Raw genomic sequence first — 27,986 nt, 5'->3', positions numbered from 1 at the left:
AAGGTCCAGGGAGCTTCAGAATCTGACATAGCATTAAATTGTCATCTAATATCTTGAACAGCTATTGCGATATTAGCAGATGGATCAAGAATGTGCACACAACAGTCAGCTTTAATAATTGCACAAGTACCCCCTTGTGCTGTAGTTAAAATGTCTAATGCCATCAAATTTTGGAGGACAGCTTGCCTCATTAATTTTACTTCCTCATTCAAGACAGAGGGACTAATTGCAGTATCATTTAACACCAGCTGAGTATAATTAGTTAAGGCCTCAATATGCTGCATGACATCTTCTAACCCTAGGGAGGGGAGAATGATAGAAGCCAAGTGATCATACTAGTGAAACACACTTCTAGTCCATCAATGTTGTAGGCAGGGTAAGTTTGCAGGCTTGTGGAGGGTTTTGACACTCCTGCCTTGTAACCATGCACATCCCAGTGTGTGTCTTCCTATACATCCAGGGGGTAGCCAGGGCCACAAATTGGTTCCACAGGCCCAATGAGTGCCACTGGGGGCTTCTCATCTAATTCTAGGGCTATTAAACCAGTTTGTTGAAAACTAGTCCTTGGCCAGTAAAGTTATTATGGGTATACACTCTTCAGGGGGTGTGTCCATCCCAAGTATCTAGTAGAGTTAGGCCAATGAGAATAGGAGTGATTTTTCTGTTCCCAACATAAGGAGGCCTTTCTACTAAGGTGTACTATAGTGGGGGTTAACCATATATAATCATCCCATATCTGAAAATAGCCATCTTGATATCTATGCTTGTTTTCTCTCAGGATTGTACCCTTACTTCTACTTAATAGGGATTTTACTAGGGCCTGTAAGAGAGGCTTCAGTGGCATTGTTAGAGAAATTTTGATTATGTCCAGGGTCATTAAGGGTGTAGCTTATAGGCCACTCAGTTACCTTGTAATGGTGGTCTGACCTATGAACTATTGAGCTCTTTTGTGTCTCATCAGTATAATCTTGCAACTTATTCCAATCATCTCTTTGAAATGGGGATACCCACCAAGGAAGTCCTGATGTACTTGACAAGGGGAGCAGGCCACATATCCAGCAAGATGTCTGTTGTAATGAGTCTGCATATTCTTATGCCCACCTTAGAAAGGAATTGCATTCTCCCTTAAGGGGTAAGATTAATAACATTAATTAGTAAGAGGGCTGAGAGTAACATCTTAGATCACTTATCTGAAGACTTTGCTTTCCTTTTGAACTATGGATTCTGTGGGTTTACAGGAGTATTCAGGTGGTTGCTCACACTCAGCGACAGTGTCTGGTTCCCAGGGCTTGAGTTGGGTGCGGTGTATCCAAGAGTCCAGGCCCGCTACCTTGATAGCTGATGGAGTCGACAGGATCACGGCCCATGGTCCCTCCCAAGTTGGTCCTAAGGAAGGAGTTGATGAGGGAAGAGACTTTACTAGTACTAAATCTCCAGGTTGGAATACGGGATTTCCTCTTTCTCTAGGCTGAGCTTCTGTTAGCTGTTAAAGAGTCTGCTGGACTTTAGCCTGTGAAGTGACATCTTCCAGTAAGACATCTGTTTCTCTATCAAAGAGAAGATCATTAGTGAGGAAAGGACATCCATAAAGCATTTCAAATGGACTGAGGAGCCAGGGATTTAGCTCAGTGGTCTCACCACCTGCTGTGCAAGTGCAAGGACCCGAGTTTGATCCCCAGTACCAAAAAAAAAAAAAATTCAAATGGACTGAGGCCTAGAATTTGAGGTATATTTCTTATCTTGATAAGGGCCAAAGGTACTAAGTGGGGGCACCGTAGGTGGGTCTCCTGAACCATTTTATGGAGATGTCTCTTTAGTGTTTCGTTCATTTTTTCTACCTTTCCTGATGATTGTGGCCTCCAGGCAACAGTGAAATAGGTAATATGGTGTCAGCTTGGATGCCTCTGGCACTAGGAGAGCTCTGCAGCTACAGTTCTGAGACATGTAGGCCATCCCTTGGCTACAATGTCTAACTCATGACTCAGGTAACCTATAGGCTATTGAGCAGGTCCCCAATCCTGTGTAAGTACTCCCAAAACCATGCCCCACCTTTCATCAACATACAAACTGAACAGGTGTCCTATTCAGCAAGCTCAGTGCTGGGGCATTTAGAAGTGCTTGTTTGAGCTTCTGGAATGGGGCTTGGGAATGAGTATCTGTCTTTTGAGCTTCCTTTATAAGCTGATAGAAGGCCCTCGGAATTTCACCATATCCTGCTATCCAAAGGCAACAAAAGCCTATAGTTCCTAGGAATCTCCTTAGCTCTTTTAGAATCTTAGGCTGTGAGAAGGAAAGAATCAGATTAATTCTTTCTTCCCTCGGTCTTCGAGTTCCCTTAGATATAATAAGGCCCAAATATTTCACTTGATCTTAGCCAAAAGGCCGAGAAGCGATAAGGCCCAAATATTTTACCTCAAGGCTGCAAAGTTGTGCCTTAGATCTAGAAACCTTATAACCCCTGTCAGAGCATGGGTGCCTTGGCCAGAAAGTTCTGAGGGGGCACATAACAATATATCATCTACGTATTATAAGACCATGACCTGGGAACATTCAAAATATGCCAAGTCATGGGAAAGCACTTGATCAAAGAGATGAGGACTGTCTCTGAATCCTTGAGAAAGCAGTCCATGTCAACTGAGAGGCCTCATCATGAAGATCTTCTAAGGCAAAAAGAAACTGGGAATCTGTATGTAAAGGAATACAAAAGAAAGCATCTTTTAAATCCAACACCGAGAACCAACTAGCGTCTTCTGGGATCTGAGAGAGGTGAGTGTACCGGTTAGGTACCATTGAGTGGATGGGCACTACTGCTTCATTTATTAAACTAAGGTCCTGTACCACCCTCCATTCTCCATTGGTTTTTGAACCCCCAACATTGGAGTGTTACATGGGCTATTACAAACTTTAAGCAAACCTTGTGTTCTTAAGTTGTCAATTATAGGTAATAATCCTTTCTTTACTTCAGGCCTTAGAGGATATTGTCTTTGGTGGAGAAAAATTATAGGATCTTTGAGGTCTATTTGCACTGGAGTACCTTTTATTGCTCTGCCTATCCTGCCTTCAGGTGCCCATACTTCAGGATTTATTTCTGTTTCTACAAGGGGAAGACAGTGCACTTGACCTGGGTACATACATAGTATAGTATTTAAACAGGACAAGATATCTCTCCCAAGAAGGACAACTGGACTTTCAATCATAATTAAAAAGGAATAGGTGAAGAGAAAGCCATCCCAGTTATAGCTTAAGGGTTGTGAGAAATAGTGTTACCTCCTCTCCAGTGACTCCTCTCACTGATGTATGTTGGCTGGAAGGAAGGCCAGGGTTAAAGAGGACTGAAAGACATGCACCAGTGTCCAGGAATAGGCTTATTTCTCTTTCCTCTATAGCCATGATTACCTGGGACTCCTCCATAGAGATGACAGTCCAGCCAGAGGGAGAAGACAGAGAGTGCCCCGGGCCCCTTCAGTCTTGCTGGACCAGCTGATAGGATGGGTCTGAGCTCTGGGACCTTTGTTGCAGAGGACAGTGCAATCTCCAGTGATCACCTTTGCAAATATGGCATGGTCTAAGGGGCTTCTCATTGGTTGCAGTCCTTCCTACAGTGGCCTGGCTTTTGGCAGTGGTAACAGATGGGCTTGATCGTTGAGCTTTTCTCGGAGTCCTGAGAATCAGACCCAGAGACTATTTCTCTAAGAGCTGCTGCTAAGCCTGTTGCCTTCTCTTGGTTCTTCTGTTTTCTCTCCTTGGTCTCCTCCTGCTCTCTATTGTAAAATACTGAGGAGGAAATTCTCACTAAATTCTCAAATGAGCTATCTGGGTCAGAAGCCATCTTTTGTAAATTTTTCTAATATCTGGGGCTGACTGAGTAATGAACTTATCCTTAAGAACAATCTGTCCTTCTGCCAAGTCAGGAGCTAGGGATGTATGTTTTACTAATTCCTCTTAAGAGTAAGTGATCTAAGAAGGCAGAGGGGCATTCTTTCTCCTCTTGTTGAATAGTTGATAAGATCATTGAAGGGTTTAGTTTTGGTCCCTGTTAGGCTCTCAAGAATACAAAACTGTAGATGTCTTCCATACCAATCTCCTACATGATTGGTAGGCCAGTAGGGGTCCTGTGTAGGGACCACTTGAGGTCCAATAGGAATCTGTGGCTCCCCTGGCTGTCTTTGTCCTGGCCCTCTACAGTTAACAAGATGGTATTCATCACCAACTCTAATGGGAACTTGTATTGCTGCTTGTACCTCATTAAAAGTTAATGTTTGCTTTAAAAGTAACATTACATCCTTCCAGTCTAATTCAAAGACCTGAGTAAGACCCCTAAAGATATCAATGTACTTATCAGGGTTATCTGAAAACTTTCCTAAGGTCTGATTGAGGTCACTGAGAGAAAAGGACACTTGGACACGAGCACATCCGAGACCATTATCTACTTCTTGTAAGGGATATTTCCCTAGAGGAGCTTGAACAAAATTAGCTAAGGACGGATACAGCCCTGTAGAGGGTTTAATAGTAGCTGGCCTAGGGACCTCACTCTCAAACCCTAAAGGATAGGGAGGAGGGACCTCAGGCTCTAAAGGACAAGTAGGAAGAGCTTTTGCCTCAGCAGTAGGTGGAGTTTTGACTAAAATAGCCTTGGAAATTTTGCCCTCAGGTTCCAAAAGACAAGGGCGGGAAACCTCAGTGATGGGGGCCAGAGGGTCCCGGCTTTCCTGAGGCTCACATTTACAATTTGATTGCAGATACGAATTATTTTTTAATGCAAAGAAAATCTGAACGTAAGGGAATTCTGACCATTTTCCCTCTTTTTTACAGTATGATTCTACTTGTGAAATAGCATTATAATCAGTACTTCCCTCTGTATTCCATATTGTTTCTAGGGGATAAGTAGGCCATGCACAGGTGCAGAGAAATATTAAACCACTCTTTTTCAGTATGTGAGGGTCGAATATTTTCCAGTGTTTAAGAATACATTCCAAAGGAGTAAGAGGTTCAGATATGGAGTCCCCATCTGAAATAAGAGAGAAACAAAAATGGCGTCTCATAAGTCTCTGCTTGATTCCTATGCCCCTAGGGCAACCCCAGAGCATCCCCTAAGGTTTATTCCACTCCAGGGCAGGTAGCTGCCTGGAGAGAGACCCAGAAAATAAAACCGGACTGGACTATCTACTCTTTACCATCGCTGCCATCTTATCTTCCTCAGGGAACTCAGTAACCTTACTCCAGTCGGTACTCCCAAAGCACAAGTTACAGTTGACTTTAGCCTTAACAATCATGTTTAGAGATGAAAGTATTGTTAGGAAACCAAGAGATTTAAAGCATTGCTTTCTAGTTCCTTGAAAGAGAATTAAATATATGAATAGTCAAGTTAGGGCACTTTTCTGCAAAAGAGATCACCTTTAGAGATGGAAGGTCAGAGATTTTGCCCTAGGCCCCAGGCAGAGTAATCTGATACATTTACCTAGGCAATCTTTATTAGCAACAAGACAAGGTTATTTCTTTAAGGTCCTGATGGGGCCAGTGGGCTGAAGTTGGGGGGTCGGGGTCTGATCAGAACAAAGTTTGTCAAGTGCCAGCACTAAATGGCAGACTTTGTGTTCTCAGACACCTGGGCTTTGACATGTCAGTGGCCCCCTACATGTCCATTTTAAATTTACTAAATATATAAAACTCACAGATTAAACTTATGTTTATTTTCTAGCAGTCATGATCCACATGTTAGCAAAGGCACCCTTATCAACTTCCTATTCGTGAATGAAGAGAAAGACTGACCACACCCTTTATTCTAGTTAGGGTGTACAAACACAAATGCAAGTTGCTGACTGCTATTTTCTTTTTGTTGTTCTTTTATTGGTACATTTTAGGTATACAATTCATTTACATTTATCATTGGGTGTTTGTACCTGTACATGATGTATCTTGGTTCTTATTTTTCCCCCCCATTACCTGTGCGCCTTTCACCCCCTCCGCCCTTCCCTATTTACATAGATTTCATTTCCATTTTTTTTTCTTTTCTCATAGTTTTTCCTTTCCCTCTTTTCCTTTCCCCCTCCCCTCCCTTCACTCCTTCATCTTTGGACTTTTTTTCCTATTTCAAATTATCAATTATTCATTTTAATCATTTTAACCCTTATTTACACTACCAGTTTCTCACACTAGTGAAACTATTGGTATTTACACATGTGTGTCCTATTTATTTCACTTAAGAGTATGGCCTCCATATGCATCCATTTAGCTATAAATGACTCTAGTTTCTCATTCTTTATGGCTGAGTAGTATTCCATTTTATAAAAAAAGCACATTTTCTTTATCCAGTTTCCAGTTGATGGGCACTTGGGTTGCTTCCAAGCTTTAGCTATTACAAACTGTGCCACTATGAACATGGGTGCACATATATCACAGTGGTATGATTCTTTTAATTCTTTGGGGAAGATACCCAGCAGGGGAATACCTGGGTCAAATGGGACCTCTAGTCCTAGTTCTTTGAGGTATCTCCATACTGACGTCCACAGTGGTTGCACCAGTCTGCACTCCCACCAGCAATGGAGAAGGGTTTCTTTCTCCCTACAACCCACCAGCATTTGTTATTTGTTGATTTCTTCATAGCACCTATTCTTTCTGGGGTGAGGTGGAATCTCAGCATTGTTTTCATCTGCATCTCTCGAATGATGAGTGATGTTGAACATTTTTTCATATATTTGTTTGCTGCTTTTACTTCCTTGTCTGAGAAATGTTAGTTCATTTCAGATCCCCATTTTTGAATTGGGTCTTTGAATTTGGGGGGTCTGATTTTTTTCAATTCTTTATATATTCTAGATAGTAGTCCTTTGTCTGAGGTACAGCTGCTAAAATTTTTTTCCCATATTGTAAGTTGTCTGTTAGCTCTGTTGGTGGTTTCTTTTGCAGTGAAGAAGCTTTTTAATAAGATGAGATCCCAGTTATTGATTCTTTTTGCTAGTTCCCATGCTGCTGTTTTGTTCATGAAGTCTTTTCCTATGCTAATGTCTTCAAGAGTTCTACCTAGCTTATCCTCCAGCAAGTTTAGTGTTTCTGTCTTAATATTTAGATCTTTAATCCACTTTGACCTTAGTTTAGTGCGTGGTGATAGGTATGGGTCTAGTTTCAATCTATGGCAGGTTGAAATCCAGTTTTTCCAACACCATTTATTAAATAGGTTATCTTTCCTCCAATGATGGTGGTTGGCTCCTTTGTCAAAGATAAGGTGACTGAGCATGTCTGGAGTTGTTTCTGCATCTTCTAATCTATTCCACTGATCCTCAGGTCTGTTCCTTTGCGAGTACCATGCTGATTTTATCACAGTAGCTTTGTAGTATAGTTTCAAGTTGGGGATTGTGATACCCCCCAGCCATGTCAAATGCTTTTTCTGCATCTATTGAGATGATCATATGGTTTTTGTCCTTGACTCTGTTAATATGGTGTATTACATTTATTGATTTACGAATGTTGAACCATCCCTGCATCCCTGGGATAAATCTGACTTGGTCAGGGTGTATGATGTTCTTGATGACCCTCTGTACTCTGTTTGCCAATATCTTGTTGAGGATTTTTGCATCTATATTCATTAGGGAGATTGGCCTGTAGTTCTCTTTTTGGGTTGGGTCTTTCCCTGGTTTTGGAATCAAAGTAACACTTGCTTCCAGGAATGAATTTGGAAGTATTGCTTCCCTTTCAATTTCCTTGATGAGTTTAAAGAGTAATGGCATTAGTTCTTCTTTAAATGTCTTGTAAACTTCAGCAGTGAAGCCATCCAGACCTGGGCTTTTCTTTGTTGGTAAATATTTTATTACATTTTCAGTTTCACTCATTGTAATTGGGATGTTTAGAATTTCTATATCTTCTTCGTTTAACTTTGGCAATTTGAATGTATCTAGGAATCTGCCCATTTCTTCTATGTTTTCCATTTTTTTGGAGTAGAGGTTCTCAAAGTTATTATTGATGATCCTCTGGATTTCTGTTGGATCTGTTGTGACTTCACCTTTTTCATTCTTAATTGCATGTATTTGTGCCTTTTCTTTCCTTTTTTTCATAAGGTTGGCTAAAAGTTTATCGATTTTATTTATTCTTTCAAAAAAGCAACTCTTTGATTCATTGATTTTTTTGTATTGTTCTCTTAGTCTCCATTGCATTGATTTCTTCCCTAATCTTTATAATTTCCTCTCTTGTATGAGCTTTGGATTCATTATGCTCTTTTTCTAGGAGCTTGAGGTTCTGCATTAGGTTATTTATCTGAATTTTCTCTGTCTTCCTAATATGGGCATTCACTGCTATGAATTTCCCACGTAGAACTGCTTTCATTGTGTCCCATAGATTCCTGTATGTTGTACTGGCATTTTCATTTACTTGTAGAAACTGTTTAATTTCTTCTTTAATTACTTCTGTGACCCATTGGTTGTTCAAGAGGATGTTATTCAGTTTCCATGTGTTTGGTGGGGTTTTGCCATTTCTTATGTTATTCACCTCCAATTTTATTGCACTATGGTCTGATAATATACAGGGGATAACTTCAATTCTTTTGCATTTACTTAGATATGTCCTATGAGCTAGCATGTGGTCTATTCTGGAGAATGACCTGTGTGCAGCCGAAAAGAATGTGTATCCCAGTTTTGTGGGGTGGAACACTCTGTAAACATCTATTAAGTCCATTTGTTCAATAGCTTGGTTCAGTTCTAGAATTTCCTTGTTAACTTTTTGTCTAGATGTTCTGTCTATTTGTGATAGTGGGGTATTGAGGTCCCCCACTACAATTGTGTTAGTGTTTATTTGGTTTTTCATGTCTATTAATATTTGTTTTCTATAGTTGGGGGCATTTGTATTTGGTGCATATATATTTAGGATTGTCATCTCTTCCTCTTGGATTGTTCCTTTCACAAGGATGTAGTGACCATCTTTGTCTCTCTTAATTAGTTTTGGTTTGAAATCTACTTTGTCTGCAAATAAGATTGCTACCCCTGTTTTCTTCTGGGTTCCTGTGTCATGGAGAATTGTTTTCCATCCTTTTACTTTCAGTCTTTGAGTTTCTTTTTGAGTTAGGTGTGTTTCTTGTACACAGGACTGCTATTTTCTTATTGTAAGGCAAAACAGTTGTTGTAAGCTGTCTCAGTTTGACCCCTCGAAAGGAGAGGAGTTCTCACCATAAGGCTGTTAATTTTAAGGTTAACTCCCAACAAGTTGGAGAAAAGTTTAAGGGAGAGTTTTAACTCACTAGCAGAGAGAAAAAGTCTAATTAAAGTTCAAGGCATTTAAATATCCAAAAACCATCATACAGCATTCTATAAGTCCACAGTTAAGGTTCCAAAGTCCATAACCTATAGGCAAAGGCATTTTTCTTCTCTACACACATAAATAATTAAGACCATGCCTAGGGGGAGAAAGGGTTTGGGTAGTTTTTAATTTATCAAAGATTCATTTTTTTTACATTTGTCTAGAGGCCTGTCTTACTAGTAGTAGAGAAAGTAGTTCAAACCTGTAGCTCAACTCTTAATGGAGGCTTATGAAAGGGCTCTGATGGGGGCCAGGGATTTAGCTCAGTGGTTCCTGTGCCTGCCTTGCAAGCTCAAGGTCTAGAGTTTGATCCCCAGTACCAAAAAGAAAGAAAGAAAGAAAGAAAGAAAGAAAGAAAGAAAGAAAGAAAGAAAGAAAGAAAGAAAGAAAGAAAGGGCTGTGATGGCATCACTTCAGATCACTCTGAGATAGAAGATACCTGATGATCACTGACAGAGTTCCCCTTTCACCTCACTGAGGAGCCCAGATAGGCACAAGATGTAGAGATTTTCTGCTGATTACCTGGATGAGCTGTTGGGAGCTAGTTTCTTCTGAGGGACCTTTGGGTATCTGCCAAAGTGTAGCCCTGGCCATGACCCCTCAGTTGTCACCTCAGTTTCCACTAGTCCATGCAATCAGATATCTGTCTCCAAAAGGAACCTAATTGCCTCTCTGGTCAATGTTCTACCCACATTGGTGTCAATGGGAGTGGGGATTCACCAGAGAGCAAATGGAGAAATCTGTCTGCTTTGAGAGTGGCAGCTGCCCTAAAGGTAATTACTAGCTGGTAGAGTAACCACTGTTTGGCATTCTATAAGGGACAGATAAAAACCTGAACTGTCTTTATCTGAGATGATTTCATAAGAGACCCATTTTACAACATTTTTAATTAACTAACTCCAAATATAACATGTACAAAACAAGAATAAAATGTAATTTTATTCAAAGCACAATGCATCATAAGAGAAACAAGAAATTTGCAAACATTTAAAACATACAACTTAAAATTAAGATACTTTTGAAACAAAGGCCAGAAATTATGGAACAAAAATCAGGATCTATGAAACAAATGTCCAGAGCCTATGAATCAAAAGTTACAATCTATGAAGCAAAAATACCAAAGTTAGAACCTATGGAACAAAAGCAAACTTACCTCACAGTAATCTCAATGGGACCTCCAAAATGATATAGGGGGAATAGATATAACTCCTAAACCTGCTAGCTATCTGAAATACAAGTTTGTGTTCTCTAAAATCAAAGAATGAATTCTAGGAACAATGGAGGTGAAGAATAGGAAAATTTATTGACAGAAAGAAAGCTTCTATCTAAGAGAGACAGAAGGGGGACCAGAAGGTGGGTTTCCCAGACCCTATTTCCCAGGGGATATTTATGGAGCAAAGCCATGAGGTGAGGCAGGTTCAAAGTGGTGCAAAACTATGATCAGGCAATAAGATGACAAGTATATTTGCCCAGGTAATATGATTAAATGGGGGTCAAATGGGGAAGCAAGTCATGTAGCAAGCATACAAGCATTTTCAGTAAGGGTGGGTCTGTGATCTTTCCTGGAAAGGCTGGGTTAAAACCTTGGTCCCCACCCAGGTGATTGATACATATTTAGAATATCAGTCACTGCTATTCATCCTCAGCAGAAGCACGAGGGTGTAGTAGTTTCTTTTATAATGTTGGCCTTCAATGGATGTGTCTTGATTGTCTTTCATATTGCCTTCTTGACTGTCCCCCATGTTGGCTTCTTGAGGGCCAGCCCACCTAACTGCCTATAAGATATATAATTAATTTACCTATTCTACAATAGTATAAAACAAACTGAAACCCCGGGAAGTATAGTTTTGTGATAAATAGCTGAGTCTCAGCCAATCACATCAGACAGTTGATCATACCATGCCCAGGTCAAGCAAATACACAGCTTTAACCCATCAAGCTGTTTCCATATCTCCTTCTATTTTCTACCTATAAATAGTGTCTCCAACTGTTGGGGTTCTCTGAACCTCTTCTGGTTCTGAGGGTTGCCCAATTCACAAATCTGTTTTTGTTTTTTGTATTTGTGTTTGTTTTTGTTTTGCTCAAATAAACTGTTAACTTTAATTAGCCAAAATATTTTCACTTAAAATGACTCTCACTTTCTGCCTAATCTGATAACACTTCTCCCCAGGCAGCTCTCTCCAGTATAAACTGTTAATCTCATACACCTTATTCCCTGGGAACATCCTTGATCCTTAGTGCTACTGATATAGGAGAAATAGATGTAACTCCCAAACCTGCTAGATATCCAAAAAAACAGGTTTGCATTCTCTAAAATCAAAGAATGAATTCTAGTAATAACAGAGGTTAAGAGTAGGAAAAATTTATTGAGAGAAAGATAGCATAGCTTCTGTCTAAGAGAGACAGAAGGGAGACCCAAAAGTGGGTTCCCCAGGACCCTGTTTCCCAGGAGGTTTTTATGGAGCAAAGCCAGGAACTGAGATGGGTTCAAGGTAGAACAAAACTATAGTCAACTAGTAAGATTCAAGTGGATTCACTTAGGTTGTATTGATCCAATGAGAAATCACCAGGTGGACATGTGGTGGGACAAAACTATGATCAATAAGATTACAACAAGAATAGTCATTTAGGCAATATTGATTAAATGGGGATCAAATGGGGAAGCAAATCACGTAGCAAGCACTCACGGAATGAGCAAGGATTTTGGGTAAGGGGTGGATCAGGGATCTTTTCTGGAAGATCTTGGTTAGCCACACAGGTGATTGATTCTTATTTAGAATTATCAGTCACTTCTATTCATCCCTTGAGGAAGCATGCAAGTATAGTAGGTTCTCTTCTTTTACAGTGTTGGCCTTCAGTGAATGTGTCTTGATTGTCCTCCTTGTTGGCTCCTTGATTATTCTCCTTGTTGGCTTCTCCATTGTCCCCCATGTTGGCTCCTTGAGGGCCAGCCCAGGGTATCTAATTAACTTACCTATCTACAATACTGCCACAGACCAGGGTTTGATTTAGCTTAAATCTTCCTAAGTCCTAAGCATCTTGGATGCTCACCTTCATCACTAGAGCCATCCCATACTTCAGCCTTTCATCTCCTTGAACATTTCTTCTCCACTCCCCTTCACCTTCATAGCATCACAACAGCTCTCTCTCAAGGTCATACCCTAGACTTGGTTCTCACCTGCAAGTCTTCTACCACTTAAATCTTTCCATCATTTAGTCCACCCATCAGCCTGTCATTCTAACTTTCACTCAGTTATCCCAATACATTAATTCTTTTCCCAAAGTCAGGTTTATTGAGATACAAAATTTCAAGCTCTATCTAGGTTTAATTGATGAACAATAAATTGCACATATTTAAGGAGTTCGATTTGATGAGTTTCTAACATTTGTGTATACTCATGAAGCCATCACCACAATGACATAAAGAATATATTTGTTTTCTCTAAAACTTTGCTCATACCCCTGTGTAATTTCTCCGTCTCCTCTCATGGGCAATCACTGATTTGCTTTCTGTCACTATAGATTCATTTATATTTTCTCAAAAAATATTTTTGTTTTGCTTGTTTGGTTCTGGGATAGAACATAGGGCCTCATGTGTGTTAACCACTAAGCACATATTCTACCATAGAGCTGAGCTACACTTCCAGCCTACATTTTTTAAAAAAATGTATTTTGTTTTTAGAAGCAGGGTCTTATGGAGTCCAAGCCAGCCTTCAACTCATAATCCTTCTGTCTCATCCTCCCCAGTGCTGGGATTTCAGACATGCACCACCATGCTTAGCTTCAATTTTTTTTTTTTATGGTACTGGGGATTGAACTCAGGACCTTGTGCTTGGAGGCAGGTGCCATGCCACTGTGCTAAATCCCCAGCCCCAGCTTCAAATTTTTAATAAATGGAATATTTAATATTCTCTTCTTTATCTCCTCCTCCTTCTTCCTCTCTCTCTCTCTTTCTCTCTCTTTCTCTCGCTCTATCTCTCTCTCTCCCTCCTCTGTCCTCCCCATTTCTTTTGGGGTTTTTTTTGAGACAGGGTCTCACTATGTACCAGGCTGGCCTTGAACTCATGTGTGATCCTCCTGCCTCAGCCTCCCAAGTACTAGTATAGCAGGCATATGCCACAACTTTCTGTTTCTTTTTGAGACAGGCTCTAATTATGTTCCCCAGGCTGTCCTTGAACTCCTGCACTCAAGCTGTCCTCCTACTTCAACCTCTTCAATACCTAAAATTATAGGTGCATGCCATGCCTGGCTCTTTTTCTTTGACTTTGAGATTCATCCATATTGTGATACATATGGATAATACATTCCTGTTCATTACTAAATAGTATTTTATTGTATGGATGTACCACTACTGTTTATCCACTGTCTGGTTCCTGGACATTAGAAATAGTTCCAGGTGGTTGGTTTGTTTGTTTTCCCAGTACTGGGGACGGAACCTTGGGCCTTGCTAAGCAAATACTCTATCACTGAGTTACATCCCCAACCACAGTTCCAGTTTTTTTATCATTAAAAATAAAGCTGCTGTGAACAGTTATACACAAGTCTTCATGTGAAAATATATGTATTAGTTTGTTTTCTGATACTCTAATAAAATATCTGAAGCTGGGAGTTTATAGAGAAAAGAGGTTTATTTAGCTCACAGTTTTGGAGGATGGAAGTCCAAGATCAGGCAACCTCATTTGTTCAGCCTCTGATAGAGACCCTTTTAACTGTGTTACAACATGATGGAGAATCAGAAAGAGAACCAAATGCTTACAGAAGGGTGTGAGCATCTGGGGTAGACTCTTATAACAATCCACTCTCTTGTGTCCACAGAACAGCACTAATTCCTTCTGAAAGCAGTGCCCACAATGACCAAATTACCTTGCACTAGGCTCTATCTCTTAAAGGTTTAACTACCTCAACACCAGCATCACCCCAAGGACCAAGCTGCCGCCATATGAATCTTTGGGGGAACAAACCACACTTAAGCCATAGGAATACAGTATGCTTTTATTTCTATTGAAGTATAATTCACCTATAAGACCATTCATACTTCTAAGGTATACAATTCTACTGGACAGATGTATGCAGTTTACAATTTTACAGGCAAATATAACCATCCACCCACCACTACAGTCAAGCTTTAGAGTATTTCCATTACACACAAAGTTTCCTTGAGCACTTCTTTCCTCTCCTAGTTCCTGACGACTACCAGTCTGATTTTCATCTCTATATCTTTGTCTTTTTAGAATGGCATGTAAATGGAATCATACAGGCTACATCATTTTGTGTCTGGCTTCTCTCACCTAACATACTTCTTTTGAGATTTACTCATATTTTGCATACATCACTACTTTGACTTCTTTCCTATTGCTGATAATATTTTATTATATGAGTGTAAAATCATTTCTTTATCTGCTCACCAGTGCATTTGAATTATTTTCAGTTTGGGGCAATATTTTTTCCATTAAGTTTATCGGTACATTTTAGGTATAAAATACAGTTACATTCATCATTGGGATCTTGTACCTTTACATGATGAATCTTGGTTCTTATTTTTTCCCCCTTCCCCTGCCCTCCCTTCACCCCCGCCACCCTTCCCTATTTTCAAATGTTTTGTTTCCATTTTTCTTCCTAATCTCATATTTTTTCTTTTCCCTTCTTTCCTTTCCCCTCCCCCTCCCACTTCTCCTACTCCTTTAGACCTTTTCTTCCTATTACAGAATATCAATTATACATTTTTAAATTACATTATCAAGATTTAGAGGACATTGGCATAGATTTTACATAGTTTAAAAGGATGTAGAAAGCATATTACAAAAATCTTTTTTGAAATAAATTTGACAACTTCTATGAAGTACCTTGGAAGACAAATTAATGAAACTGACTCTGGAAGAAATATAAAATTTGAATAGTTCCTATTAAAGAAAGTATATTTCTAGCTTGAAAAATTACCTGTGTGACAACAACAGGCTCATATACATTTTAACTGATGAATTATATCAAACATTTAAAGCAGAAAAAGGAAGGAACACTTCTCCCTTCATTTTATTAAATCAACATTGTGCTAATACTAAAACTGGATGAAGATAATAGAAGAAAAAAGTATGAACATGGATAAAAATTTATTTAACAACACAAACTATTAGAAGTCAGATCTGGCAGTATGTAATAAGTGGTTTTATTATAGGGATGGCAGTGTTGGTTCAGCATTGGAAGATCCACCCCCATTAGTCATCATTTTAACAGAGGACAGGAAAAAGCCATATGATCCTATAGTAGTTGGAGAAAAAGTATTGGACTAAATTCTACAGCTGTTCATGGTAAAAGCTATCAGGAGACTAAAAGTAGCACAGAACCTTCTCAACAGATCAAAGACATGTACTCCATACTTCCAGAAAAAATGCCTTATATGAATAGAAAAGATACAATGCTTTCTCCCTAAGGTAGGGAACAAGGGCAGATATGCTTACTCTTTATCTGTCCATTAAACTTTGAAACAAAGGCCCAAACCAAAATAATATGGCAATAAAAAGAAACAAAAAGAATGGGATTGGCAAGGTAGAAGTAAAATCTTTATATGTAGATGAAATGATCATCAACAGAGAAAATACTAAGAAATCTCTAGGAGCCCCTAGAACTTGTATTTGAATTTAGCAGGATTAAAAAACTTAAGGTATATATAAAAATTCTGGTCTATGTTTACTTGCTATAAATGAAGATTTGGATATTGAAATTTAAAAGTTATGTACGAGTACAGAGGACCTAGAAGAGTAAAAAGAAAAAAAATAACCATGTTGGAAGACATTTAGTACCTAATTTTAAGACTTCCTCTAAAGCTACAGTAATCAAGGCAATGTTGGAGTAAGGAACGACATATAGATCAATGGAATAAAACATTATCTAGAAATAGAACCACACATATATGGTCCACTGATTTTTGAAAGATTATTTAACATTAACATTTATAGAACATAAACTGAACTCAAGGCAGGGGAAAAGATAGTGTTTTGAACAAATGGTACTAGAACAACTGGTAGCTGTATGTAAAAAATTAACCTCAACCCTTTATTTCCATACATAAAAATAACTTGAAAGGGTCTATGAACCTAAATATGAAAGCCTAAAACTATAAAACTTTAAGAGGAAGTTGCTATCATTATTGGGGGGTACCAGAGATTGAACTTGGGACCTTGCACTTGTGAGGCAGGCACTAGAACCACTGAGCTAAATCCCCAGCCCTTTAAGAAGAAGTTGTAAGGGAGAATGTTCATGAATTTAGGGTAGGCAAGAATTTCCTAGGATACAACAAACATGATGTAAAAAAGAAAAAAAATGGTAAATGAGATTCCATCAACCTTTCAAACTTTAAAAGACATCGTTAAGGGTCAGGGATTTAGCTCAGTGGTTCTGCCACCTGCCTCGCAAGTGCAAGGACCTGGGTTCAATCCCCAGTACCACACACACACACAAAAAAAAATCACTAAGAAAATGAAATGTAGTCCTTAAACAATATATTTATAATACATATAACCTATAATACATATAACCAGAATATATCAGAACTCTTACAGCTCCTTAATAGGCAATCCAATTAAAAAGTAGATACAAGAAGATGATAAATAGCCAGTACAGCACAAGGAAAGGTGTGCAACACTATAATCAGGAAAATACTAATCAGTACAATAACAAGATCGTATTATACACTCATTAGGGAGATTAAGTTAAAGGTTTTAAAAGAACAAATGTCAGCTTAGGTGTGAACCAGTTAGAACTTTCTAATACTGCTAATGTGAATGTAAAAGGATAAAACCATTTTGGAAAACAATATAGAAATTTCTTGTATTACTGTTAAGAACCAACAGTTCTGTTCTTAAGTTTTTAACTTAAGAGAAATGAAAACACATGTTCACAATAGATTTGTACATACAGGTTGACTATCCCTTATCTGAAATTCTTGGTACCAGAAGTGTTTCAGATTTTGGTTTGAAATCTACTTGATCTTCAAAGAGGATAGCTACTCCTGCTTTTTGGGGGGTTCCTGTTGCATAGAGTATTGTTTTCCACCCTTTAACTTTTAGCCTAAGAGCTTCTTTTTGAATTAAGTGTGTTTCTTGTATTCAGCATATTGTTGGATTTTGCTTCTTGACACATTCTGCCAGTCTATTTCTTTTGATTGGTGAATTGAGACCATTCACATTGATGACTATAACTGATACATATTGAATTATCATTGTCATGACTTTTTCTTTTTGTTGGATTCTCCCCCTTTGCATTTAATTTCTTATCATGTCCGATGGATTCATTCTGTGGGACTTCCTGGGGTTGTGATCCTCATTGTCTTTTCCTAGGATATTGTCTGAAATTTTTTGGAGTGCTAGTTTGATATTCCTGAAGTTCCTGAGGTGCTCTTTGTCATGAAAGTATCTTATTTCTCCATCAGTTTTGAAAGATAGTTTTGCAGGGTACATTAATCTGGGTTGGAGGCTGTTTTCCTTTAGGGTGTGAAATACATCACTCCAAGCTCTTCTGGCCTTGAGGGTTTGCATTGACAAGTCTGCTGTGATTCTGATGGGCTTTCCTTTGTATGTGATTTGTTTCTTTTCTCTAACTGTTTGTAGAATTTTGTTCTTCTGTTGAGTTTCTGGAATCTTAACAATTATATGCCTATGTGTAGATTTTTTTTTGGATCACAATTAGTTGGCATCCTATACACCTCACTTATCTGTATGTCAAGTTCTTTTCCCCTGCTTGGGAAGTTTTCTGCCATTACTTCTGTGAACAATTATTTTATGTCATCTGCACTCTCTCCTCTTTCTTCATTGACTCCAATCAGTCTTATGTTATTCTTCTTTGCATCATCTAGCAGCTGCTGGATTGATTTCTCATGGTTCCTTACTATTTTAAAGAAATGTTTCTTTTCCTGTCACTAATTGCAGTCTTATCTTCTATATCTGAAATTCTATCCTCACATTGGCTCATTCTGCCAAAGTGTAAACTTTCAATGGAGTTTTTAATCTCCTGGAAATGTTTGCATCTTTTTTATAGATTCCATTTGTTTCCTGTATTGGGATTCTATCATGTTCCCCAGCTTCTCTATTTTTTTTTTTTTGAAGTTTTATGGTCAGTGTAAGTTCAATGGTGAAAGTTATCAGAAGAATATTCTCCTGAGAGTTATTTTTTCTTAGAAAAAAAAGAAAGGAAAATTAAATGCCTCTCAGCACAGCCACAGATGCTGTGGCTGTGGAGCTCTCCAGAGATGGTGCATCAGTCCTCTGAGTCACTCCCTGGGCCAGCAGGGTTGTAGTCTGGGTCATCCTCAACATCCTCCAGCTCCAAGTCATCCAGTTCCTGGAACAAAGACTCATCTACTTCCACATTATTTCCAGCATCCTCCAAGAACTGGATATCAGATGAGTCAAGATTATGATCAGTTTCAAACAGCTGTTTACCACTTAATTTATTTTTTCCTGCTTGCTCTTCTACTTTTATCTGTTTATTTTTAATTTCTAAGAGTTCTGCATCAAACTTGGCTTTCCAACATAAGAAATTCCCAGTTGTAACAGGGGTGCCATGGAATAACTGCTTATCTGCTTCTTCTGCTTCTTTTTCTTTTAGTTTCTTTTCTTCCTTTCTTCTCATTTTTATCTGATCTACTATTTCATTTAATTTTTCTTGCACTGCTGTCACTAAAGATCATGACCACATCAAGATTTTCCTCAGCCTGTAATGCTAATAATTTTTAAATGTCTATGACATCATTATCTTCTAGGTTTTCCTGGGAAAATATTTCATAAAGAAGAGCTTCATCTGGGTATTTTTCACTGTATGTAAACTTGAGGGTAGTCTGGACAGTTTCATCATTTTCTCCAGCCTCAGATGTCACAGTGATGGTGAAGCTGGGTGGATTTTCTGATAATACTGAAAAGCACTGGTGGCAACTCCAGAGTTTCTGTGAAGGAGTTGGGGTAGATAGATGCCAGAGCCTCCAATGCGTTTCGTTGCTCCTCGCTGTAGTCTGTCATCACGGCCCTGGCTGCTGCCCATGGAACACGCCGACGCTCAGGCAGCGCACCACAGCTGAATCCCGAGGCCTCGGGCCAGGCCCAGCCTGCTGAGCCACAGCCCCACGCCGTTCTCGGCCAATCGCTAGTTCTGCATTCAACCTCTATTTTTTAAAATCCGTGTCTGCTCCAGATGTATTAACCATGTCTTATACTATGGGCACAATCTCTCCTGTTATCTGAGAAATTATTTTGATTTCATTTTTTCCAGGTCCTCTTTTGTTGGCAGTTCAGGTGAGTCCAGGTGATTGAGTATCAGATTGTTCCATTTTGTTTCCCTTTGGGGTTGTGTTAAATGATCTGGAAGTCTGGTTTTGAGACTTGTTTATGTGTCTTCTCATTTCAACAGATGCAGCCTGCTGTGCCTTTGTTGAGGCAACTTTTTGCTCACCCAGTGGTCTTCATTTCTCAGCAAGCCACAGAGCTGCCTTTTCTCTGCTGCTCACCAGTACACTAATTCCTGGGTTCAGAAAGGTGGCCTTCTGGATCCTTGAGCTGACCTGTTGTCAGGGTGGGCTTCTGGTTGGGCCTGTGCACATTTGGGATGGTATCTAGGTGTGCCACTGGCTAGGGCCCCCATGTAGCTGTTGTCTGGGAGGGCCTTTGGCTGGGGGCTGTGCATCCCAGTTCCTGTTGTGTGAGCAAGCTTCTGGCTAGGTTCTCCTGTACTTACTGATGGTATCAGGTTGAACCTCTGGCTGTTGCTTATGTGCCTGTGCAGCTCTTTTCCAGGCAGGCCCTTGTCTTGGGCCTGTGTGGCCCATCCTCTGGGGTAGGGGCGGAGCCCTGGCTGGAATCTGCTTGCAGCTGTGCTGCTCTGGTCCACACCTGTGCTCCCCCAACTAAGGTGGTCTGGTGTGCCTTTATTGCCGAGATTTTCTTCACTTTTCCTGTGGGCTTTAATTTTCATGAAGGGTCCTCAGAGAGGCCCTCTTTCTGTTGTTCACTTCTGCTCTATCTTTTCAAATTCAGAACAATGACCTTTATGACCCCTGCAATTCTGCAGTGTAGATCCAGGTAATGGCTGGCCACAGCCAAGGGGGAGTCAGGAGGTGCTGGCACCTGAGAGGCTCACCTCCTCTGTGAAGGGGGTGGGGTGGGTGTCTCAGTTTGGGGCAATTTTTAATAAAACAGTCACAAACATCCCCATATGGTGTTTACATTTTTCATGAGTAAATACCTAGCTGTGTGATGCTGGGTCATATAGTGGGTATATGATTAACTTTGTAAGTACATTAATCAATAAAGTTTGATTTTCCTTTTCTGCTTTTTTGAGATAGAGTCTCACTATACATATCAGGCTGCCCTTGAACTCACTATATAGCCCAGACTGGCCTCAAAACTCATGATGATCCTCCTGTCTCAGCCTCCCACATGCTGGGATTACAGGTGTGCACCTGGGCTACTTTCTTCTTTTATATTACATACTCTCACCTTCATCTTACTTATCCAAATTGGATTCTATCATTTATCATTTCAAACATGTTTGCTCATACATCTTCAACTGCTTGTCTCATTGCTCTCCTGTGAAACTCATGCTAAAAAACTTTATATGTTAGATCAATCCAACTGTCCCAGTTCTTTGCATCTTTTTTGGAGCTACTTTGAGAAAAATCATTCATTGCTCAAATAGAGAATGACATAAATTGGTATCTTCTAATCTCAAATTGCCTTTAAGTTTGTGGGGAAATAGTTGTGTTTTTCTGGGCAGCTCTCATTCTCCCCAGCTGCGATTTCAAACCTAATCTACTTTCACCAACATTCTGCTACCTCATTTCTGCTGAGGTCTCAGTAGATGATCTCTCAGCACAAGTTAAATATCTCCCTGAACCTATACCATTTCTTGCCTTCTTTTCTTGTATTACAAGGAACACTAGGGCTTGCCTCTGATTGTTTAAAGCTAATTTCTCCACCTGTGCTTCCTCTCAGTCTCTCAGGGTCTTGACTCTACTGAATGCTCCTTTGCTCATATCTTCATCTTCTTCTCTAGTGGGTAGTTTGCTATTTCTTTCCAGTACATACCACTCCCTGTGTGTCTACATAGCCAAGAAGAAGAGGTTTTTTTGTTTTTCCAGGGGATGATCAGTTCTCCTAGGAAGAAAATCATGGCCTCCCATTGGCTGTAAGGTTCCTGGAGTCCCTGGAGTCCCTTGAGTCCCAGAGAAGTGAGGATTTGTTGTCCTTGAAGTAACTCAGATCTTTAGATTATTCAGGGCCTCCACACTGGATACACAAGAGCCCTCAAGATCCCGAGGAGATATGTAAAGTCTGCCAGCAGTAGGGGAAGCCAGGGCTTCAATCAGGAATGCCCCTTTTTCATCTGTAATATTCCTAGTAGGCAGAACTTGACACTTTACAACATTTAACAGCAACAGCTTTTTAAAAATCTACCCTGGACTGTTGGTCATATTCCTAGCCTGCCCTACTCCCTCTAGAGATGGGGGAGATGTATTCCCTCCCAAAAGGCTTTGGCTTGGAGCTGGTCAGCTGTCAATTTACCAACCAAGTGATCTTTGGCAAACCTGTTCCCTGTGCTGGATCTTATTTTCTGTAAAATATGAAGTGGGGAGGAGTAGGTAAGAACTTGGCTTTTCAATTTCTTTAAAGTAGTGTGATTCCAGAAGGAAGGCAGGGAAATCAGCCTTCCCTTTACACAAACACAAACATAAATACATACTTCCTCCACACCTCCGTATAGGACAACAGATCCTGGGCTAAGGGGTTATGAAAACAGGAAACTAAGTGACAGGTGAAAGAGGAATATTATTTAGCGATGACAATAACTGATTGATAATCACATGAAGCAACATTGTTAAATCTCATAAACATAATGTTGAATGAAAGAAGCCATACCCAGAGAGCACATAGCATCTGAATCTAGTCACTAGGCTCTAGATTGTGGGATATGAAAACAAGTAAAGTGATTCTTCTGTTTCTCTATCTAGGTGCTAGCTATATGAATGTATCCAGTCGTAGATGTTTGGCAGAGTCACTTTCACTGTATTAGGCCACTCTAAAGACCCACTGTGAAGACCTGAATTTTTATTCTGAGTGAAATGCAAAGTTTTTGCAGGATTTTTACGCAGAAGAGGTACCTAATCTGTATGATGTTATAAACATCTGTCTAGCCTATGAATGGACAAGAGAAGAAAGGTGAAACCAAGAAGCTATTTCAACAGTCCAGGTGAGGCTTGATAGTGGTTTGTTTTGGATTACGGTGGCAGGTGTGTGAGAAGATGAACATTTGTTTAGTTGCAGTGTTAATTACAACTTGCACTGAATGTATTGCTAATATACTTCTATAGTGGCTTTTTCCACTTTGGATTACAGAAAATGGTAGTGACCGCTTAGACCTGAAAACCTGAGAGGATTCTAGGCCTCTAGGCCTCTGGCCCAGCAATAATTCTGCAGCTGAGCCCACCAACCGCTTCCGTTAACCATGCGCAACTGGACAGGGGGAAGCCTATGGAAAGCACAGAACTTTGAGTTAGTGGGAGGAGCGCTCTTTGGGAATCCTAGGTAAGAGCCTCTGCGCAGGCGCAGTGGCTCCCGCGGGTTTGCGCGGGCAGTCGTTGCGGGTCGAGCTTCTGGAAGCTCACTTCAGTGGAGCTGGCTGCGGACGGGTGCAGGTATTGTCCTGGGACCCTAGTTTCGGAGCTGTGGCCAGGTCGCAGGCTTGGAGCGCAGAGCTGGGGCGAGATGCGGGTGGACAGCAGCAGACCCATCTGGGTGTGCCCTGAGGCTACTTCTTCGAGAGTGGGGCGCTTTCCTGCAGGGTCCAGCCGGCTTCCCTCCATCCCTGCTTGTGCCTGGGCGCTCTGAACTTGGGCAGTGTTGGCATGTTGGGCGGGATAATTTCTTGCTTTGTGTGTATGTGTACGGGGGGGCGGGGGCGGGGGGCTGACCCTTTTTCCCGATATTTAGCAGCATCCCTAGATCTGCATCTTTCTCGCCGGTCCAGATCAGCAAAAGTACCTCCAGACGTTGCAAATACTGTAACCCCTTAGCGAAAACCGCCCCCTCCTCCCTTCCTCGGCCTGACACTTGTGCGTGCGTCACATTTTCACGGAGCCTGTATGGTAAGCTCCCTGGAGACGGAGCCCAGTATGTTTTTTCACCGAACTCAGAAGAGCGCTAGGTACCGGGTGGGCACCTCACACCCGGCACAGGAATAAACGGGACGCTGCACTTGGATACTGTGTGCTCTGAGATGAGTTGCTGTTGGTATGATAATCGCGATGGGAAGCGCACACCCTCTCCCTTGTGCTTCCCGAGCTTTTATTATTTGCTCGGCCCTTGGTGAGAACGGAGGCTCCGCTGGACCGCCCAGCCCGCTGTGTGCCCAGCTCCCGGCGCATTGTCCATGCTCAGTCATTTGTGCAGTGAATGAAAGCGTGCAACACAGGGGAGGGTGTGCACAAAGGGCCATTTGGGGAACCAAAGAGAGCTTCACACAAGAGGTGACAGTTGAAAAGAGGCTTTAAAGAATGAATGAAAGTTTGGTAGGAGAAGGGAAGAATGCAGCATTCCAAGGAGGGGGAGTAACTCCGATGGATACTAAGGTTAGGAGAGCATTGAGGCTGGGAAGGGGGAGCTATTTCTTTGTGTCTCTAATGTCCTCAGGGTAGGTTAGAGAGCACGAGGTGAGGTCATCCCTGCCTGTCTCCGTGGTTATGCCACCCTGTGGTTGACATTTAGCTGAGACTGTGGGCCAGTGAGGGAGTGTAAGCAGGGGAGTGACAGAATCAACTTGCACATCAGAAGAAATCCTTCGCCTGCAGTGTGAGACCAGATTGAAGAAGCCTTCCTCAGGCAGTTTCAGTAGATAGCATGGAGAGAATCTTGGAAAATAAAGTTGCAGAACTTGGTTATTAGTTATGTAAAAAGTGGGCCAGGGATTTAGCTCATTGCCGACAGAGGTCCCGAGTTTGATCCCCGGTACCCCCCCTAAAAAATTATGTAAAAAGTAAGGAGGAAGAGAAATGTGATAGTCGAATTTGAAGTCGGGCTTCCGAGTTGAGCAACTGGTGGGAAATGTGTGGCAGTTTGAGAGAGGGCAGGAGTTATCAATTAAGTAGGTTTATGACTATCCCTGGGAACAATGAGTCTTTTCTGATAAGATTTCTGAAAAGGAGTAAGTCTAAAGTAGCTGCCTGCCTGGAGGATATCTTTACTTGTGGATAACTCTTGGCTTTTGACCTATGAAGAAAATTATCCTTTAATAAAGTAGTTGAGCTAGGGCTGATCTAAACCTCCTAAGAGTGTGTGTGAACCAAACCAATGTCTTCAGGATTAACAGTTTGTTTCACTTATCTATGTCTTATATTTCTTTTTCAGAGTTGCTCAAGACTGTAAACTGGATCCCTGGAAACCTTGATATTTGCCTGTGTATCGTGCCTTTTGGTGGAGTGTACTGATACTCAAAATAATCTACAGGGGACCACATTCCAGCTTGTGATAAGCAGGGCAAGCTGTAGTGCCCCTGAACACGATGACAGCCATTTCCCCAGCCTATCCAATTCTGGCCACAAGCAAGCAAAACAAGGTCCCAGGAGTGAATACTTCTGGGAACCAAGAAGCTATCTTAAGAGGAGACACTGCTGACCCAGAGTCTTTCAGACAAAAGTTCAGGTGTTTTTGTTACTCACAAGAGGCTGGACCCAGGAAAACCCTGAATCAACTCTGGGAGCTCTGCATTCAGTGGCTGAGACCAGACCTTCACACAAAAGAACAGATTTTAGAACTATTAGTGTTCGAGCAATTCCTGACCATTTTGCCTGGGGAGATTGGGATTTGGGTAAAGTCCCAACACCCTAAGAATAGTGAGGAGGTGGTGATGCTGGTAGAGGATTTAACACAAACACTTGAAGAAAAGGAAGGTGAGATTTATAGATGGAGGAAGTGGGAGAATCTCTTCAAAGTGTGAAATAAACTCCTCAGAGGAAGGAATTTACTAGTAAGGAGGAGTCTTAAGACTAAAATTTAACAATTAGAATTATGTAATCAAAGATGAAGGATTAATTTAAGGAAACTGTTCCACCTTGCAGAGTGCTCAAGTCTTTACATAGGGGCATCAACCTCAGAGGGCTGAGTTTTGAAAAAGCACCGTGTTGCAGTGGCATCAGACAGTAGTCAGGAAACCTACATCTTAGACACACCAGTTAGCTGCATGACCACAAAATAAATATACAGAGGTAAACACTACTTCCCTGTATCTCAACTCCTGGAAAAAGAAATTCTACCCATCACTGCAACGTGGTGTTTCTCCAAAATTGGATGGTGTGGATGCCACCTATAATAAAGAATTGATTGCTAGCATTTAGTAAAGAAGGACATTTTCTTTAAATTCATTTTCATTGGTTTTTGATTATGCAATTTTAATTTTTACTGGTTGTCTAATCAATAAAACTGCTTAAGACGCTGCTGGTGATCCAACATGCAGAGTGGGTTCTTGAAACCAGCTCCTGCCTTTACTCAAAAAACACATTCGCATGACACTTAGCAGGGCATTGTGCTCAGACGGACAATGGAGGTGAAAGAGAAATGCTGTTCTACCTGAGTATATCTTGTATAATTACAAGTTAAATATTGTAAAGCCAAGGGTTTATTGAATGAAGGAAATTAGTTTTTGTGAGCCTAGGAATTGAAAGAACTTTTTGATGTGGTAGGGGAAAAAACTCTGGGTTTTTATAAGAAACATCTCTGGCTGTTCTGTTTTCAAATAGTGTGGAAACTTTGTTTCTTACCTTTTCTCCAGAGAAACATGAAACATTGTGATACTATGAAATACATATTTTAGTTTTTGTCTGTAGGTCCTGGCTCACAGCTCCTGTAATGTTGTAATTTCCTAAGTGACTGGAGCAATAACCTTTCTTCTTGGCTCCTAAAACTTGTTCCAGGACAGCTCCTGAGCCATTTTCATATGTACCTGAGCTTATTAGTGAGCTGATTTTTATTTTTCGAGACAGGGTCTCACTAGGTAGTCCACACTGGCCTTGACGTCACAGTGATCCTCCTCTCTCAGCCTCCTGAGTTCTGGGATTACAGGCATGTGCCACCATACCTGGCACCTGATGTTTGGAAAGCCCTTAAATAACCACCATTTAGGGGCTGGTTGCTAAGGGAACCAACCTGCACTTAGAGGGCTGGAACTCTTAAGCCTTGCCTTCCACTGCTGAAGGTGGGGAGGGGCTGAAATCAATCATGTCTACGTCCTGAAAACTCCAAAAGGATAGGGTTTGAGAACTTCCAGACAGCTGAACACATGAAAGTTAATGGAGGTTGGTGTACCTGAAAAGGGCATGGAAAGAGTTTATGTCCCAGTGTGTCTCGGCCTTAGCCAATTTCAGAAAGCTGGGGACCTCTTCCTGTGTGATTTGCCCTATTCATCCATCCCATCTGGCTGTTCACCTGTATGTTTTGTAATAATGGGTAAATGTCAGTAAAATATTTTTTTCTGAGTTCTTTGAGCCATTAGAATGTTTCCAACCCAAGGAGAAGTTTGGAGGAACTCTGATTTGTGGGTGTCAGAGGTACCAGAGGCCAAGATTGGTGGCTGAAAGGGGGTAGGGGGGCCGCAGTATTGTGGGACCGACTTCAGCCTGTAAATGTGATGTTATCTGCAGATAGCATCAGAATTAAATTGGAGGACACCAAGTGGGTATCCACTGGAGAGTGCATTGCATAATTGCATGGTTGGTGTGGGGAACCCCTTGATACACATATGGAATCACAGCAGAGTTCTATTATATAGTAGGAGAAACTTTTTCCCCCACTATATATCTCAGTAACATGTACCGTATATAAAGATTTTTTAGTCTGAAAAAAAATTTTTTTAGTCTGAAGACTGGATTTGAAAGCTGGACTGATTTTTTTCCCCCTTTCCTAGATCCAGGAGCTCAGGATTCTGCTGTTTACCAAGAGGATAACTCAGAAGAAGATAAACTGGTTCCAAATACTGAGTCATGTGTAAGTTTCCTTTCACTGGTTTTCATTCTTAAATGGACACTTAACTAAACTTTTAGTAGTATAAGTAAACAAAATAATACGAGGAATTCACAGTGCGTTTTCACATGCTATTTATGTGAGATCACAGTTTCATAACTCTGGCACTAAACATGAACGTTTCCTAAAACTCACCAGTTACTCCTAGTAAAATTAGGTACAAATAGTATTGTTACTATGATAAAGAAGATCTCCAGCTAGACAGTGTAAAATAAAAATCAGTCTTTACAGTGTCAGTAAAATGACAAGGAAATAGTGCTATTAATCAATATTTTCTGAACATTTTAGCCAATGTCATAGTATGAAAGAAGCAAATTTACACTCCAGACAATATTATTGTCCATTTGGAAAACCTCACAGAATCAACTGAGCAAGTACTGAAACTAATATAATATCTGGGAAAGGTCGCTGGTTACAAATCAATGTGTTTTCTATATACTATTAATTACTAAATAGGAAAAAATTATTGATAAATGAATAATAGTGCTATATTAGTCCAATAATGACTTCAGAACATCCTACTCCCTGGCACTTGTGAATGTTACTTTATTTGGAAGAAGGATCTTTATAGGTGTGATTGAATTAAGAGTTTTTGGTTAAGGAATTCACAAATGTCCTTATTGGAGGCAGAGAAAATTTGAATACACAAATTGGAGA

At 40.5% G+C, this 27,986-nt stretch overlaps 2 protein-coding genes and 2 pseudogenes across 4 annotated transcripts in view; 1 reads left to right on the top strand and 3 right to left on the bottom strand.

Moving 5' to 3' along the window:
• The window catches only part of Znf483 (zinc finger protein 483), a 56,335-nt gene that overhangs the window by 18,117 nt on the left and 10,232 nt on the right, over window positions 1-27,986 (top strand). The window contains exons 4-6 of one of the 3 annotated variants that reach the window (XM_087184184.1): window positions 22,271-22,509; window positions 22,656-25,204; window positions 27,214-27,293. In XM_087184184.1, the coding sequence (XP_087040310.1) occupies window positions 24,817-25,204; window positions 27,214-27,293 (468 nt within the window). In that variant the 5' untranslated portion in view covers window positions 22,271-22,509; window positions 22,656-24,816. Of the gene's footprint in view, window positions 1-22,270; window positions 22,510-22,655; window positions 25,205-27,213; window positions 27,294-27,986 lie in introns of those variants that run through there. The other 2 variants (XM_013073412.3, XM_087184183.1) reach the window with 2 other exon arrangements.
• On the bottom strand, window positions 42-5,273 carry LOC110350003 (endogenous retrovirus group PABLB member 1 Env polyprotein). Its single transcript, XM_087183549.1, is given in 5 exon segments — window positions 42-608; window positions 611-835; window positions 837-1,124; window positions 4,089-4,709; window positions 5,175-5,273. Coding segments are annotated over 5 exon segments (1,800 nt in total).
• LOC147825781 (U2 spliceosomal RNA) lies at window positions 2,276-2,394 on the bottom strand (annotated as a pseudogene).
• LOC101711658 (RWD domain-containing protein 1 pseudogene) lies at window positions 18,529-18,969 on the bottom strand (annotated as a pseudogene).

The sequence above is a fragment of the Heterocephalus glaber genome, unplaced genomic scaffold (assembly GCF_053883595.1).
Source record: "Heterocephalus glaber isolate CG9 unplaced genomic scaffold, H.glaber_assembly_v1.0 deba00001481, whole genome shotgun sequence".
NCBI classification, from domain to species: Eukaryota; Metazoa; Chordata; class Mammalia; order Rodentia; family Bathyergidae; genus Heterocephalus; species Heterocephalus glaber.
The sequence above is the reverse complement of the archived record's forward strand: the minus strand, read 5'-3'. Positions and strand labels throughout refer to the sequence as shown.